Source organism: Cololabis saira, chromosome 19, assembly GCF_033807715.1.
Source record: "Cololabis saira isolate AMF1-May2022 chromosome 19, fColSai1.1, whole genome shotgun sequence".
NCBI lineage: Eukaryota > Metazoa > Chordata > Actinopteri > Beloniformes > Belonidae > Cololabis > Cololabis saira.
This window is the reverse complement of record NC_084605.1, coordinates 22,423,201-22,439,606: the sequence shown is the minus strand read 5'-3', so window position 1 is coordinate 22,439,606 and position 16,406 is coordinate 22,423,201. Positions and strand designations below refer to the sequence as shown.

At 40.1% G+C, this 16,406-nt stretch overlaps 1 protein-coding gene across 1 annotated transcript in view; it reads left to right on the top strand.

Annotated features, from left to right (window-relative positions):
- The first annotated feature begins 673 nt into the window (after positions 1-673).
- The window catches only part of pkd1b (polycystic kidney disease 1b), a 39,919-nt gene continuing 24,186 nt past the window's right edge, over positions 674-16,406 (top strand). The window contains exons 1-15 of the mRNA XM_061708116.1: positions 674-923; positions 3,045-3,225; positions 3,327-3,529; positions 4,213-4,331; positions 4,860-5,007; positions 5,088-5,353; positions 6,034-6,792; positions 7,761-7,892; positions 8,036-8,211; positions 8,384-8,517; positions 9,815-13,470; positions 13,617-13,769; positions 15,547-15,687; positions 15,796-16,078; positions 16,231-16,330. Of these exons, the coding sequence (XP_061564100.1) occupies positions 854-923; positions 3,045-3,225; positions 3,327-3,529; positions 4,213-4,331; positions 4,860-5,007; positions 5,088-5,353; positions 6,034-6,792; positions 7,761-7,892; positions 8,036-8,211; positions 8,384-8,517; positions 9,815-13,470; positions 13,617-13,769; positions 15,547-15,687; positions 15,796-16,078; positions 16,231-16,330 (6,521 nt within the window). The 5' untranslated portion in view covers positions 674-853. The remainder of the gene's footprint in view (positions 924-3,044; positions 3,226-3,326; positions 3,530-4,212; positions 4,332-4,859; positions 5,008-5,087; positions 5,354-6,033; positions 6,793-7,760; positions 7,893-8,035; positions 8,212-8,383; positions 8,518-9,814; positions 13,471-13,616; positions 13,770-15,546; positions 15,688-15,795; positions 16,079-16,230; positions 16,331-16,406) is intronic.

Below are 16,406 nucleotides of genomic sequence, written 5' to 3'. Positions count from 1 at the left end.
TCCAGGTTGTAAAAAACTGAACTTTCCCTTTAAATTGTGATAATTATTGCAACATGTAATTTCCAGTCCGAGATGGATTGATAAAGTATTATTAAACTGATCTGAACAAAGAGAAAAACATTCCAAGTCCAATGTGCCTTTTAATTGCCTTCAACTTCATCTGTTCCCAGGACAACCCAAATGTCATCCTGTGTTTTTCTCTAAGCCTTGGTCTGGTCCCTGCGTCAGAGAGCCTTTGTCTGGTGCGTGATGAGGTCTTGGTGTTTGTTCTGAGACAACAAAACGGGGATGCAATGCTCTTGAAAGAACTCCTCAGATTGGAGAACAAGAAAAAGGTTGACCAATAACGCAGAGGATGCATTTGACAGTAATGTGCTCCCAAGCAGCATTGCCACAACGACGACTCCTTGGACTCTGACTCCTGTTTGTCGAGACGCCTGCGTTGTATCCAGCCTCAGTGAGTCTGTGTGTTTCCATTGAGCAGCAGGGGTTTTACAACATGATAATGAGCAGCACTGGCCTCTTCTGTCCCGTCTGCTTCTATGGCTGTTGCTGAGAGACACGGTGGGAGTCACCCAGGCGCTCACCGAGAGACGGGAGAAGAGGCCTTTAGCACAATGACTCCAACATAACTCACGAGTGTCTCCAGGACAAGTGAGAAGGCGTGAGCGGTGGGAAGTGTGAGCCTCAGCAAAGCCACCAGAGTTGGGTTTGAGATAAAACGACAGTCACAGAGAGTCATTCTTACAAGCACTCTGACTGTGATGGGATGGCGGTGTGGAAGTGACAAGAAAAGGATTAAGTGCAACGCTTGGACGTTGATGCCTTCAGTGCTTCTGTACCTTCAGAGAACATGACTGGTTCAGCTGCACCACAGAAACGTCTCTGGATTCTTTGTGTGGTCTTGATCTCAACAGTGAGAGGTGAGAGTCTTGACTTTGAAATTAGTGCAAACAGAAGACAATTTAAAAGTTGTTTCTACATCAGTTAGTGAGTTGATTGGTCAAATTGAGCCAACAACAAAACCCACCACTTAGCAACTATGGAAGAGGATAGATGACTCGTGCACATGCTTAAGACGGTTAAATAGAGGCAGCTGATCCTGACATTTCTCTTCATCTGTACTTCCAGAAGAGTTATTGCACTCATGCAGACCGTATTCATACCTGAGACCATATTTTCTTTCATTTTTATCTAATCAAATGTTTCCCACCCATATGTATCCACAATGCTTTTGTTAAATCGTTCCATCTTGTGCAGTTTTATCTGTTGGTTTAGAAGATCGTTCCTTGGAGCTTGTGCGACAACCTGTCCGAACATTTTCGCTCAGTTTGATGAACCGATACGTGTACGTTTTTGTAGGGAAGGTCTATTAAATATCCTCAGAATCATCATCGAGTATTATTTACTTATTTATGTTTGTACTGATACTCTATCTCCTGATCATTCTATCTTATGTTCAAAGAAGCTTTGAACACAACCTGCAGCAAAAGAGTGGAGGCTGTGTTGTTTTTCTAACTTTTTTTTTCCTAACTTTTTTCTATATTTAGGGAGAACTGAACGTTCATGCTTAGAATAAAAAATATTAAAGACTGATTAAAACTTAAGCTCACTGAAATGATTGGAAGATATTCCTGTCCAAAACAGACCAATCAAAGAAGAGAATCGTTTTAACCAAAAAGATTTATGCTCGTGCAATGTATTTTAGTAAAAAGAGTAAAAATGATGGTGTCACTGTGTTTTAATTTTTCCATCCATGATCAAGTTGCCTTGGTTTTTCTTTTTCTTCGTTTTTTCTGCACTGTTGTCTGTTATTGTAGCCACTGATAAACATCTATTTAAACGTTTGCTTAATATTTCATGTTGGAGAAGCAGGTCCAGTTGCTGTGGTGTTGCACCTCAGTGATATAAAACCTGAGTATTTAGATTTGATTCTACGTCACAGAATATAATTGCCCACGCCTCAAAAAGTAACTGGAAAATATTATACTATTATGTGAGTTAAAGTCTGTTGTTCTGCTGCTTTTTATTTTAAAATGTATGAAGTTGATATTTAGCTCAAAATGCAAATTATAAAGTATCCAATTATATATCAGTCAGGGCTAGTTTTCATCAGAGGACAATAACCAGTTTTGAAAAATGAATCCAGCGCCGAAGTGCCAAAACATGCAGTCCCTGAAATTATCACTAGGAGATGGATTGTAAAATGAGACCATTTTACAACTTTACAGTCGAAATAAAAATGTACGGATGTGCAAAATGTATTTTTGAAATCGGCTGTAAATGTGTTTATTTTTGTTAGGTAAAGTTGGTCATTTTTATTTAGGGGGGGCAGTAGAGATTGAGCCACATTTGGACACTGTCCCTAGTGGTTATTCTAGGAACTGCATGTCCTACAATTTATGCTGTGTCGACAGTTTACCCCGTCAGATGTTTTCCCTGGCAGGTGACATCACAGAGGGTTTTTACAATTCTGTTTACAGTTTATGGCCATTAACTTTACATAATTGTGAATAATTCCAGTTTTTCTGTTTAATTGTAGTAATATATATTAATTTCACTTGTCAGAGAACCTTATTAACCTCAGCTTTCTACCATTGAATAGAAAGATGTAAGCATTTCCTTCAGGACTCCTTTTTTTAACTAAATCGCACCAGTTTTTTTTACTTGGTTGGTAACAGCGTTTCATTCAAACCCTGATATGCTCGGCTCAAATGTCCTGCAGCACAGCAGGGGATGGGAAGTCCAGGTTTTACAGACAATGATCTCAAAGTCAAATATATCAAGTGGACTGTGAAGGGTTACTGTTGCAATCAGATAAAATTGCCATTATTTTCAGTCTTTTCTCAATTGCACCAACTGTTTTTAAAACCTGTTAATATGAAGGAAAAAAAACATTGATGTACTGTAGTTAGACCAGTATATCCTAACCCAGCTACGTATCAAGACTCCACACTTTCATGAACATAAGGATTCTCAAGATTTGTTGAAAGACTTCCCATTCATGTTTGATTTCTTTTTTCTTTTCTTTTTCTGTCCTCCAGGGGAAAGTCGCTGTCCAAAAGGAGGACGGATCCACCTGGCCAGCCTGAGATGCTATTGGCTCTCAGACGAAACTTCCTCTTGGTTTGATGCGCAGGATTCCTGCAGACACACCTGGGGAGGAGATCTAGCATCTGCTGAAAGCAAAGAGCTGCAAAATTTCATATACCACTCTTTTCCACGGTATATACAATTAAACAAATAAAGAAATCTGCATTCACCTGTATTTTATTCCTGCCTGTTTTCTATCTTTTGAATAATCGCCCATTTCTACTTTTGCGTAGCGAAACCACAGTGTGGGTATGGATGCGGAGACTGGCAGGAGAAGAAGATGACCTGTTTGGGGAGCCACCAAGTCCAGTCAGGTGGGACACGGACAGCACAAGTCGGGGGTTGTGTCCTCAGAAGGCTTTGGGGACGCCGGGAAGATGGAGGAGGGCGAAGTGTGCTGGACGATGCCGCTTTATCTGTGAAACTCAAGTAACTGGTGAGTTTACCCCTGAGGACCAGATGCTCAGATGAATAATAGAGGAGGTATTCAGGTAGTTTATCAGGCTGCAAATATCAACATTTGAAGATGAATTCTTCAGAGCTGTTAGATCTGTTTTTATTCTGCTAAGCTGATGAGTTGATCAGAAACTGATTTGGAGCTCACAAAAGGCTGACGATTACATTTTTACCAGGATGTATGAAAAAATGACTTTTTCTATGTTTATGAATAATTATTTGTGTGTTTAGAATGACTAAACTAAAATGTCCAACATAATAAAATCCTACCACTTATTTTAGAAGTTGAGTCATGTCCTTTAGGAAACCATTCAACTTTGCAGGGTTTGGTGACATCACAGACTCAGTTAAGACTCCACATCCTGTTGCATTGGCTTTTCTTCTAAAATGAACTAGTTTTTGAAGATGCAGATGACACACATGAGAGGGGTGGAGCCGAGTCCAGTGTGTGACTCCACCCGCTGAAATCAGCTGCCATGAACAGAGCTGGAAAGGCTTGTCTGTGATTCTGTATATCGGTGGGGATTTGACCAATGTTTGACAGATATTTCATCAGGACCTCAGGAAATTGTGTCAACTTTGTGTGTTTAATGTACAGTAACATTAGAAATGTGTACTTTTTATGCACCATGGTATGATTTTGGTTTATTCCTCTCCATGCAGAGTCTCTACCTTCTGTAGACATTTATCTGACTGGACTGCTTCTCTTGACTGGGGTCAACTCTGAGAGACGGATACGGCCACTTCCCAGTGCGCCAGACACTGGACAACACACAGTGGAGGTTAGTCAAGATTTCAGGCCAAATTACTGTATCAATCTCAAGGAAAGCTATTATTGAGAAGAAAGAGGGAAAAAAAACATGAGTTGAAGGAGTTGTAGACATCTAATGCTGTAATTGGGGAGACCAGTAAAGGAATGCATTTCAGTTATATCCCCCCCCCCCCCCCCCCCCCCCATGAAATGAAGGCATGGATGGGCTTTTCCAAATCCTTCTTGGACATAATGTTTGTTAATTTTTCTATGTTTTTAAGAAGCCAAGAAGAACCTCCAGTTAGTACTAAAATTAAGATCCTCACCTTGGATTACACCAAGACTCTTACCGTTGAGGTTGTCACTGATTATTAACTTCCAGTCTTTATCCATTAGTTATAATTTGGTTTCATCCAATGTGACAGTATATTTTCATATTGTTAAGCAAATGTTCAATTCAAATGAACACATTAGGTCAAGTCGTGATTAGGGAGTTCAGTACTAATTCTTGTGTGTATTGTTCCTCGCTTATATTCCAATGCTGCTATGATCCCCGCAGATGCTACTTTTCCCAGGCTTGTGGTTCAGTCATGCAGGTCAGCTGACATCAGTGGAACTGGTGGTCCAGCCCACCTCCGTGTCCTCTCTGGCCCGAATCCAGATCCTACGTCCCTACTGCAGCCCGAGTCGTTACTTGGTACCTCCAGGTACTGAACGAGTCTTCCTTCAGATGTTCCTGTTCATCGGATGCAGTGCAGCTGGTAATAAATTCTTCTGTACCTGTCAGGTTGCAGCTCTCTTCTTAATCCCTTCAGCTGCTGTGCAGCCACACCGCTCTGCAACACCAAGGGAGGATGCAGCGTGGGCCAGTACTGGTGCCATCTAGTGGAGGCCTGCATGCCGACCAGCAGTCCATGCAGCCCGTACAGCACTGCAGCAGGAAGCCGAGGCTTCGCTTTGCCGCCAAGATACCCCGCACTCCCCCCCTTCTACCACCTGGTGGCAGACCTGCCCCTGAAGATAAACCCAAGCGCTGAGCTAAAAACTTTGAGTGTGGGTTGGCTTCCTCTGCCTTTCCTGAGAGTTATCAGCTAATTACGACGGAGTATTAGGGCCAAACTAAGACAAAAAAAAATTCGAAATTACGAGAATAAAGTCATAATATTATGAGAATAAAGTCGTAAAATTACGAGAATAAAGTCGTAATGTTGCGAGAATAAAGTCGTAATAGAATAAAGTCGTAATATTATGAGAATAAAGTTGTAATATTATGAGAATAAAGTCGTAAAATTCCGAGAATAAAGTCGTAAAATTCCGAGAATAAAGTCGTAATGAATAAAGTGGTAATTTATGAGAATAAAGTCATAATATTATGAAAATAAAGTGGTCATTTATGAGAACTCTAACAGGAAGAGCAGTCTTCTCCCTGTTAAAATGAAGAATATTGAGCATCTTGTGAAGTTATATTTATATATTTATAATATATTACAACTTTATTCTCGTAATATTACGACTTTATTCTCAAAATATTACGACTTTATTCTCGTAATATTATGACTTTATTCTCGTAATATTATGACTTTATTCTCATAATTTTACAACTTTATTCTCATTACAATATGACTTTATTCTCGTAATTTCCTTTTTTTGTTTTTTTGTTTGGCCCTAATACTCCGTCGTAGCTAATTATCAGCTATCATTCTGTATGAAATACATTTCATGTGTTTTTGCAGGTTCTACAGCCAGAGGAAGCCATCTTGGTGTATCCTGATGATATCGTAGCTGTGCAACACACTCTTGACTCTGGGAAGTTTTTGCACTGCCTTAATAGTGAGCTCTCTCTGAATTCTCCTTGGCGCCAAAGTTACCTGTCCCTCAGGGGGGCAGAGTGGGGGGGCTGGTGGGAGGGCGGCCTCACTTCATTGCCCCAAGACACAAAGTGGGTGGACGGGGTGGTGTGTGACCTGAGAATCCTGTATGAAGACGCACTTCACAGTGCTACTGAGCATGAAACTGTCTTTCACTACACCCACAAGGAGACGGTCACAGTTCCTGATATCGGAACCCTGACTGCAGATCCTCTTCTAAGATCTAAATTCAGACTCGATGTCATCCATCCCCTTCCAGATGAAAAGAACCACATTCATGTCCAGGTCAACGTCCCAACACTAATTGTTGTCAAGTCCATATTTGGAGAGAAGGCCAGGAGCTCGTGGTCAGCCCCCATACTCAAAACTGGAGTCCCCTTTTATGCATCTTGCCCTGAAGAGGTGGTTTATTCTGCACCTGGCTGTAAAAAGCAGCCCCAAGACGATTGGTTTTCCTCTGTGACTCTTGTGCTGCCATCGCCGGGTGTTCAGACGCTCAGCATCAGCATGATGGACGCTGACAGCTTTCAGAGCGTGAATGTGCAGGTTTACGGATACGAGGCAGTGACGGGGCTTAGAGTTGAGCCACAAGAATGTCGAAGGATTCTTATAAACACATCACAGGTAAGTGTAAAAATAAGTTATTACCAAGCCCAATCAGCACACCTGATGATGTATTTTTACTGACCAGGCCTGTGCAATTAAATTTATCTTCATCATTCAACATCATTTAGTCCGTTTTAATTTGAATCTGTTTGTCTTTTTATGTCGCCCCCGACGTTTTACATCAAATGTCATCTAAGAGCAATTTAAAGAGACGAGAGACATGATAAATAAACATAGTCAAATTAAATCCAGTTATGCTCTTGTTAAGAGGCAGGAGAATAAAAGCTAACACTTAAAACTAACTGGTTTTCTCAATGAATTTCCCATAAAATGTGACCCGATGTTCATCTAAGGCAGGGGTCGGCAACCCAAAATGTTAAAAGAGCCATATTGGACCAAAAACACAAAAAACAAATATGTCTGGAGCCGCAAAAAATGAAAAGTCTTGTATAAGCCTTAGAATGAAGACAACACATGCTGCATGTATCTACACTATATTAGCTATAATATATATTCTTTTTCATTATGCACTTCGAGAAAAAAGTCGAATGTTGAGAAAAAAGTCGAAATGATGAGGAAAAAGTCAAAATGTCGAGGAAAAAGTCAAAATGTCGAGATTTATGTTGAAGTGCAATCTCGAGAAAAAAGTCGAAATGTAGAGGAAAAAGTCAAAATGTTGAGGAAAAAGTCGAAATGATGACATTAAAAAGGAAAGGAAAAAGGAAGAAAAAAGGAAAAAAGAAGAATAAAAAGAAGAAAAGAAAAAAAGAAGAAAAAAGAAAAAGAAGGAAAAAAAAGGTCAAACATTTTTGAAAAACCTCCAGGAGCCACTAGGGCGGCGCTAAAGAGCCGCATGCGGCTCTAGAGCCGCGGGTTGCCGACTCCTGATCTAAGGCAAAGTAAACAGACAAATCCAATCTTCTTAAACTGATAACTCAAAATGTATATATGTATAACTTTTGCTTTGTTTGTTTGTTTAACTATAGCTTTTTAAAGCCAAAGTGGAGAGTGGTTCTTCTGTAAAATTCACCTGGGTGGTTGACAACCTGGAGAAGTTTGGTTATGAGGGAGAATCTTACAGTGTAATGTTTAAGCAACCTGCTGAGTATAAGCTACAGGTGAGGAGGTTTGTTTTTATGATGTCAGATATTGTCATCATATCATCATCATGTTTTACATAATTTCCTGATTATTTTCCTGATTTTATGATAAATAGAAAAATAAAATTGTTAAACAGCATGTTGTAAATGTTGTCCATTAGGTGACAGCGTCAAACCCGGTGAGCTCGCAGAGACAGCAAATCCTTCTTACCGCTGATGAAATGACGCCCCTGGCTCAGCCTGAGTTTCTGTTCGTCAGGGAGGTTGTGGCGGTAGATGCGACCCTCCTCTACACTGTCAGGGTCAAAGTGGATATCTCCCTCTCAGTTACTTTTAAGTAAGGGCCAATATTAAGATATTTTCTAATGTAATTCATGGCTCATAAATAAGCATTAAAAAAAGAGAAATGACAGATATGGAAAATACCTCAATAGAAGAACATACACCTAAAATGCACCTGTGATGTTGTATCTCATCTACAGTTGACTTAACTGCTGCTTTTCATACAGGTGGGATTTTGGGGATGGCAGGAATGTCATCCACATGCAGTCTGCTCCATGTCAGAGCACTGAAGGACTTGTTGAGAGAGGAGAGAAACAGATCTATATTGACGACTCAGTGAATCACACTTATTCCACCCCAGGTAAACGGACTCGCAAACACTTTTACACTCAAACATAAATTTAGCTCTGATTGTTGACGTGTTGATTATGTCATCTTAATAAGGTTAGTCATGGTAAAGGTTGGATATATTTATTTGAACATAATTTAAAAACTAATACAATGACCAACATGCTTTATCACAACTGAAAAAGAAAATAAGGAAATAAAAAAGCAATAGTTTCCATAAGAAATACATAGTGCCCAATACCAAGCCTTGAGGAACTCCAGGAGTAAACAAAATACTACCTCATGTGTACAGAAAGGTCCTCTCTATCATTTATGACTTGAGAAAAGTAAGACCAAAAGGCCAAAAACACTATTCGTCTTGACAAGAAAATCTTATGATGATATGAAAACTTGCAGACGTATCTAAATGAAATAAAATGTTGGAGTTCACAAAGATGACAGTAGCTGTGTCTATATTGTTTACCTCTAAAGTTCAATTTAGCCACATTTTTAACATATGTTGATACTGGACAATATTTATCAAAATAGCTTAATTAAATAACGTTATTCAATGAATATTTAAACCTAGTGCTAATTTAGCAAACTACAAATCATGTTGGTTGATGGCTGGCTTAACGGATTTATAATGTTTTTGCAGTGAGATTTGCATTATTTGGAGATGTCTTTTAGTCTAATTTTGTGCCCTTGCAATTTTTTAATGCAACTTGTATTTAAGTTGTAAATGTCATTCATTGATGAAATCCTGTGAATAATTTCGAGCACTCTACTTTTTCACACAAATGTAATTTCTTTGGCTGCACTTAATCCATTTAACTTTCAAGATTTTAAGTCTCATCCCTCTCCAGTCACTACTAGAGTTCGCCATGGTTCTGTTCTGAGGTTCTCCTTGTTCAGTATAGATTTACTTTGCGTTGGCCATATTTTAGTTTAACATTCAATTCATGCATAGCGATTCAGTATTTAATATGCAGATGACATCCAGTTCTATTCGACAGCAACCTCCATTACTTCATTCCAACTCTTTTTTTTTTACTGATCGCCTACATGAAATCAAAACGGACTTTCTCTGACTTAACAGTGGCCTAACGACATTTCTTCTAATTAATTCTAAATCCACCATGACACAGTTTTCCATTAACACTGACAACTCTTCAGTTTGTTCCTCAGGTTAAAAATGTAGGGTCATCCTTGACAGCTCACGACTGGTTCATTCTAAACTCAGTAATCTCACTTGATCACTAAGCAATGGCACCTTAAAAACAATGTATCCTCAAAGTATACTAATGTTTCTGTACGTTTACTCCCTCCAGAGGACTATACTCTTCATGTTCAAGTCTCCACTGGATATGACATCACTGATGCAACCATGGAGATCAGTGTTTCCCCCCAGTTGATTCACATCCTCATTTTACCGTCCACTCTGACACTGCTCGTCAAGGAGACCTTGCATCTGGAAGCTTTCATCAACCCCTCTGGCTTGGCAGTTGTCTATACCTGGAACTTTGGTGATGACTCAAAAGTCATCCAAGGCATTCATCACAAAGTCAGCCACAGCTATAGATCTGCAGGAGTTTATAACATCACTGTATGTGCCAGTAACAACATTACATCGCCAATTGCCTCGCTTTTAATGGTAGTTATGGAGAAAATTTCTGGTTTAACTGTTACATACAGTGGGCAGAGTGAAGTAGGCTCTCCAACAGATTTCAGAGCTGAAGTGGCCACTGGCAACAGTCTAATTTGGGAATATGACTTTGGTGATGGGTGTCTACAGGAGAATTTTACAGAAGGCTCTGTCTCCCACATCTATACACTTCCAGGGAACTTTAGAGTTGGTGTAACTGTTTCTAACTCTGTTAGCAGAGTTCACCAGTCTATAACTGTTGAAGTATATAATTTAACTCTTAGTGGGGTTCTTCCAACAGAATGTGTAATGACAGGAAAACATCAAAAATTCACTGCGCTGGCGAATGGAAATATTTCCACTCTGACTTTCCATTGGCTGTTTGGAGATGATTCACCTTTGATGGTGATGACTGGACAGTCAACAGCAACTCATACATTTCTAAGTCCCGGGGTTTTCCCTCTTAATCTTACTGTGTTTAGTTTGTTTACCTTTGTATCACTTAGTAAAAGCATCTGCGTTGAAAGTCCAATAACTAAAGTTTTAGTGCAGTCATCACGGGAAGTAGCAGCAGTAGAAGAAGAAGTATGCGTCAGAGTTTTCGTTTTCCCTGAACAAAATACTGGTTACCAATTTTGCTGGTTTAGTAGCCCCTCTGGTCTTAGTGAATCAACAGAAAGCTCTGAGAAGTGTTTTGTCTTCATCAATGAAGGAGTTGAAAAAGTTTCTGTTGTGGCAAGTAACAAAGTTAGCAACCAAACTGCTAAGGTTAATATCACCGTTCAAAAACCAGTTCGTAAGCTTTCTGTTGCGCATGAAAGTCAAAGTGATTCACTGATAGTCAACAAATCATTATCATTTTGGGTTGCCAGTTGTGCTGGCAGCAATGTGTCAGTGCTGTGGGACTTTGGAGATGGGTCTCCTGTAGAGCAGAAGCAAAATGTAACACATGTCTTTACCTCAAATGGTAAATACACAGTCACTGCCACAGCATTTAACGCTGTTAGCCACGATTCTGCGATCCTTACGTTGAATGTTTTGCTTCCTGTTTCAGACCTGAGACTTTACACCAGTCAGCCCTCTTCTGTAGTGGGAGAGGAAACTCTTATCACATCAATTAGCAGCGCTACTGACATCAGTAACTACCACTGGATAGTTGATGGCATAACCGCAACAAGACAAGGAACTTATCTGTTCAGATACACTTTCCCCAAACCGGGAGTGTATCAAGTCAAGGCTATAGCCCAGAACTTAGTAAGTAAAAAGGAGGCTACTATTTTAATTGAGGTACTTGAAAGAATAGCGGGTCCTCAGATTGAATGTCGAAGCCTAATTAACAAAAAGTATATACCAACCCTAGAGGAAATGCTGTTCATTGCCTCAGTCACCAAAGGGTCCAATGTCACTTATCACTGGCTTGTCACACAGAGCGGAAGAGGCCAACAAATAAGAGGCGATGGAGAGCTTTTTTACTTGATGGTGGAAACTTCTGGTAGGATATCAGTTCAGCTCACAGCCTCCAGTATCTTGGGTGTGGCTTCAAATAGTGTTTCTCTTGTGGCAGTAGAACATGTGACAGGTGCATGCGTAGCGACGCACTCAAACACTGTGGCACTAGGGAAACCCGTAAACATATCTGTACATGTTCTTACAGGTTCAGACCTACACTACCTTTGGTATGTGAATGCAGATGTTTCACCCCTCCGGACACATGTGCCCTTTTTTCTCTACACTTTCACAAATTTGGGTCTTAATCTTCTCAAAGTATCAGTTCAGAACGCGCTGAGCCAGAGCAATGACACCAAACAGTTTTTGGTTCAGGAAGAAGTACTAGAGGTCGACTTTCAAATTGACGGAAAGAAACATCCATTTTCTGTCAATGCTAGTGTTTCTCTTTCTTTTTACGGGTCTGTCCACAGGGGTAATGACTTGCATTGGGACTGGGAAGTTAAAAGTGCCAAAGAGACCATCTTTACTTCCACATATCCAACTTTTGTCTTCAGATTTTCTCATGCAGATATCTATGAGGTGTATCTGAATGTCTCCAATGATGTAAGTTGGAAAATCATTTCACACAATGTCACTGTCCAAGAAGCTGTTGAAGGTCTTCTGCTGAACATCGGCAAGGCCTCTTTCTGCACCAATGAGCAAATTGAGTTTATTCCCACAATATCCAACGGAAGTAATGTGAGATTTGGCATAACCTTCCAAAAAAATGACTGGATTCATAGTCAGGACATTTCTGAAGGCCAGCTCACCAGATTAAGCCTTCCAGCTGGCAAATACTTGGTTACACTGAAAGCTACAAACCAGGTCAGTAGTGCTGAGATTTCCTCTAACATTCTAGTAACTGAGAGTATCCAAGGTTTGCAGATTGTAAACTGCTGTTACACCGCATTCGAGGTTCTAAAAGGAATATATTTCAAGGCAAATGTTCAAAGTGGGCTTCCGGTCAACTACACATGGATATTTCAGTTGGAAAGGTCTCGGTCTACGTGGCTCATTGGGCAAGAAGTGAACTTCTCTCCACAAGAGAGTGGTTTGTGGTCCGTCTGCTTACGTGCTAGCAATGGAGTCTGCTCTCAGACAATAAATGAAACTGTAACAATCGAGTGGCCTGTTCAGGAAGTCAACCTTGTCCGTCATTCAGAGAGGATATTTGTCGGGCATGGTGTCAGAGTGTCTGCAACCGTGAAGGAAGGGAGCAATGTCAGATACAGTTGGGACTTTGGAGACTTCACTGAAATATTGGTCACAGACCAAAATGAAGTTAGTCACACTTATCATTTTACAGGACAATACAGAATTACACTCAAAGTTTTCAACAATGTCAGCCATGTGTCCACACAGCTTCACATGGAGGTGGAAGAGCTTCAGTGTTCCATCCCACAAGCTTCCCTGGTCCAGAGCCAGTCTTCTACCATCCTCAGATCTAGACAGAATTTCTTCGAAGCAAGTGTGTACATAAAGTGCTCTGCTTACAGGACTAACTATCTGTGGGAAATCTTCAGGGATTCATGTTTCAACAGTGGGAACAAAGTCAATCTTAGAAATCAAAAGGATGCAGCATCACCTCTTCTCTTACTTCCAAAGAGTGCTCTCGACATTGGGCACTATTGCCTGGTATTCATAGTGTCATTTCAGGGAACTCCTCTATTCGTCCAAAAGAAGACAAACATCACAGTGGTCCACTCTCCATTAGTGGCTTTCATCAAGGGAGGCTCCCACAGACTGTGGTCCGGCACCAGGGATCTTTTCCTGGATGGATCTGAGTCACATGACCCTGACATGGAGCCTGGAGAGGATGATGCACTACAGTATCACTGGGCATTCGTTATCAAGGTGAACTTAAATATTAGCAGCTTGAATGTCTTGGAAAATGAATTAGAATCAAAATCAGTTTAAAACAATAAGAGTAGAATTAGTAATGATTAGGTTGAGTTTAATTGGGTGTCCTCATCTCAGTACACTAAAACATGTATTTGCAGAACTCCACAGAGTCTCCTCTTCTAAAGCAGCTCATGGGGAGTTTCAGTAGGAGGATAACTGTACCCAGCAGTCACCTGCAACCAGGAGCAGTCTACGTTTTCACTCTTACAGTGCACAAGACTGGGAGGAGACCTGCATCCGCCAATCAGACGGTAAATATTACCCATAGTATTAACCCTTCAACTTGATCCGTTTCACAGGGGGTTTTTTTCTTCTTTTTTTTTCTTTTCTTTTCCTACATTTGCTTTTGTCTGTTCTCAAACTGAGAAAATGCATATTTTCTGATGATGTATGTGTCTGGAAACAAAGAAATGTTATTAAATCTTTGTATTGCTAGACACAAAGCTCTAAGAACCCTCATCAAGCATGCATATGTGAAACTAGATAGCAGCTGCCAGAACTCAAACAACTGCTCAACGAAAAAAATAATAGGTTAAGACTATAAATATTAATTTAAAAAAGAATCCACATAAATTCCGAACAATAACTGCTTTTTGTTAAAAAACAAAAGCTCAGAGAAAGAGTTGACTTTAGTCATCCATCACCATCATATTTAAGCTCAGCTTGTTAATCGCTGATTCAATTGTTCTAATTAATTTTAATGGCTGTGAGTGAATTTCAACCATTCCAGAGTATTCATATTCTACGTTGGCTCAAGTTGCAGCCTGGTGAGTTTATGCTAGTTTAGATGCTGTTCTACTTTCTGTGTTTTTGCTGGTTATTCTGGCAGAAAGTGAATAAACCCAAATGGAAACGAGTTGAAGAGCAGAAGTCAAGCATAGAGAACAATTGATTGAAAAATGAAGTTTAATCCATTTTCCCCCCTTTAAACCAGTTCAGCTCAATTTTATTTATATAGCATCTATTACGATACAAATTGTCTCCATGTGTTTTTCAGAGACTCAGAGCGTGACACTCCAACAAATATTAGAAACAATGGCTAGTAAAAACAACTCCCCGAGTAGGAGGAAAAACTTTTAAGCCAAACACTGGAAAGAAGAACTCATTTAAGAGGTGAGAAACCTTAAGACCTGGATCACAAGGGAGGACCCTCCTGCCGAAGGCCTGCTGGGTAGAGGAAGAAAAGAGGAGGGAGATAAGACAGACAGGATGAAGAACAGCGAGAGGAGAGACACAAATGTCTCGTCAATATCATATACAACAAAATTTATCAGTAGTAACAATAATCATCATTTACAGTATGCAACATTTGGAGAATAAAGTTGATGAAAGAGGGAAATACAGATTTAGAATAGATCAACAACAGATGGTGTAACTCTGGACATCTCAGATGCTGAACTGTTGGCTCCATGTTTCATTCCATGCCGTCTACTTAGAGAATTTATCTTCGTTACCTCCTGATGTTTTATGCAACATCATCATCACAGTTGTTTCCAGGCAACAAACACAACCACCCAATAGGCTCATGAAACTTCTTTTAGTTCATTTAAATGTTTCCTTTCACATAAAGCAACATAATTTCCCCTTTAATAATTTGACTGCAAACTAAACACATGAGCCTGTACGCTAAAGACCAAGAGATTTGTTTCCTCATCACTTCACGCTTGTATTAGACTAGCCTGAATTGTATTAAAGAAGAAATAATAGATTCAGTTATTATTTTAACTGATCCACAATATCACTCATTGTAGTTGAATATAAGCGCTTGTGCCAAACTACAATGACTGACATTGTGGATCAGTTAAAATAATATCGGTCTGTGTTACTAATCTTTGAAATAATCCCAGCTTGTTTTAACCTACGGGTGATGTTTTAACTGGGTTAAACAGCTGATCAGTACTGAGGCATGTGAACCATTAAAGAAGTTCTACCAACGCTTATGTTATTCAGCATGTTCAACTCAGATTTCAGCTCAAAGGAATGCTGTTGAAATACAGTTTTAAGAATGGGATATCCTTTATGTTTAAGGTAACTGTGACTGCAGCTCCAGTGCTTCACGTGACGGTGAAATGTGTATCCTGTTCTGTCATTTCCTCTGATCACCGCACCAGTGGCAGCATCCCCGTCGTACTTGCTGGTCAGTGTGAACAGTGTGACGGCCAAGCTCGGGTAATTATGTCGACAGCTTCACTGAATCTTAACAGAGTAGTATTTATATAGACAATAATAACATCATATTGCGTATCAATATGGATTTATTTTTGTGTCCTCATGCAGTACAGTTGGAAAGCCGAGGACCAGAGCGGCCAGAGTCTCGACCTCAGTGACCAAACCACCTCTACAGGCAGACTTTCTCATCACCTGGCGGTACGTTCAGGTGTCCTGCAGCCAGGCTGGAGTTATTCTTTTGTCCTTAATGTGTCCCAGCCTGGCAGCGGGCAGTGGGGCAGTTCCAGCTTGAGGATACAGGCAAAGAATCCGCCGCGTCACGGCCAGTGTGATATCAGTCCAGAGTCAGATATCCACCTGCTGGAGACAGAGGTCACCTACAACTGTTCAGGTGCTGACACAGCGTTAACAAACATGCTGCAGGTTTTATTTGAGTAATCAGAAGTGTAAATGCTTTGTACTGCTGTTACGTTTCCATGTGCTCAGGTGAACTTATTTTTTTTACATTTATTTCATATTGAACTATTTTTGACTTCATTGCAGGCTGGCAAGATGAAAGTGGGACCTCTCAGCTTATCTACACTTTGCAGGTGGCACCATGTCAGCCCGTTAGCACTGAGTGTCCGGTACTCACTCTCTACAGGTGAATAAAGCTCTCTTTCTTATCGTAAAAACAGAAAACATTTGTTCCCATTATAAAATAATCCTTTATTTACACA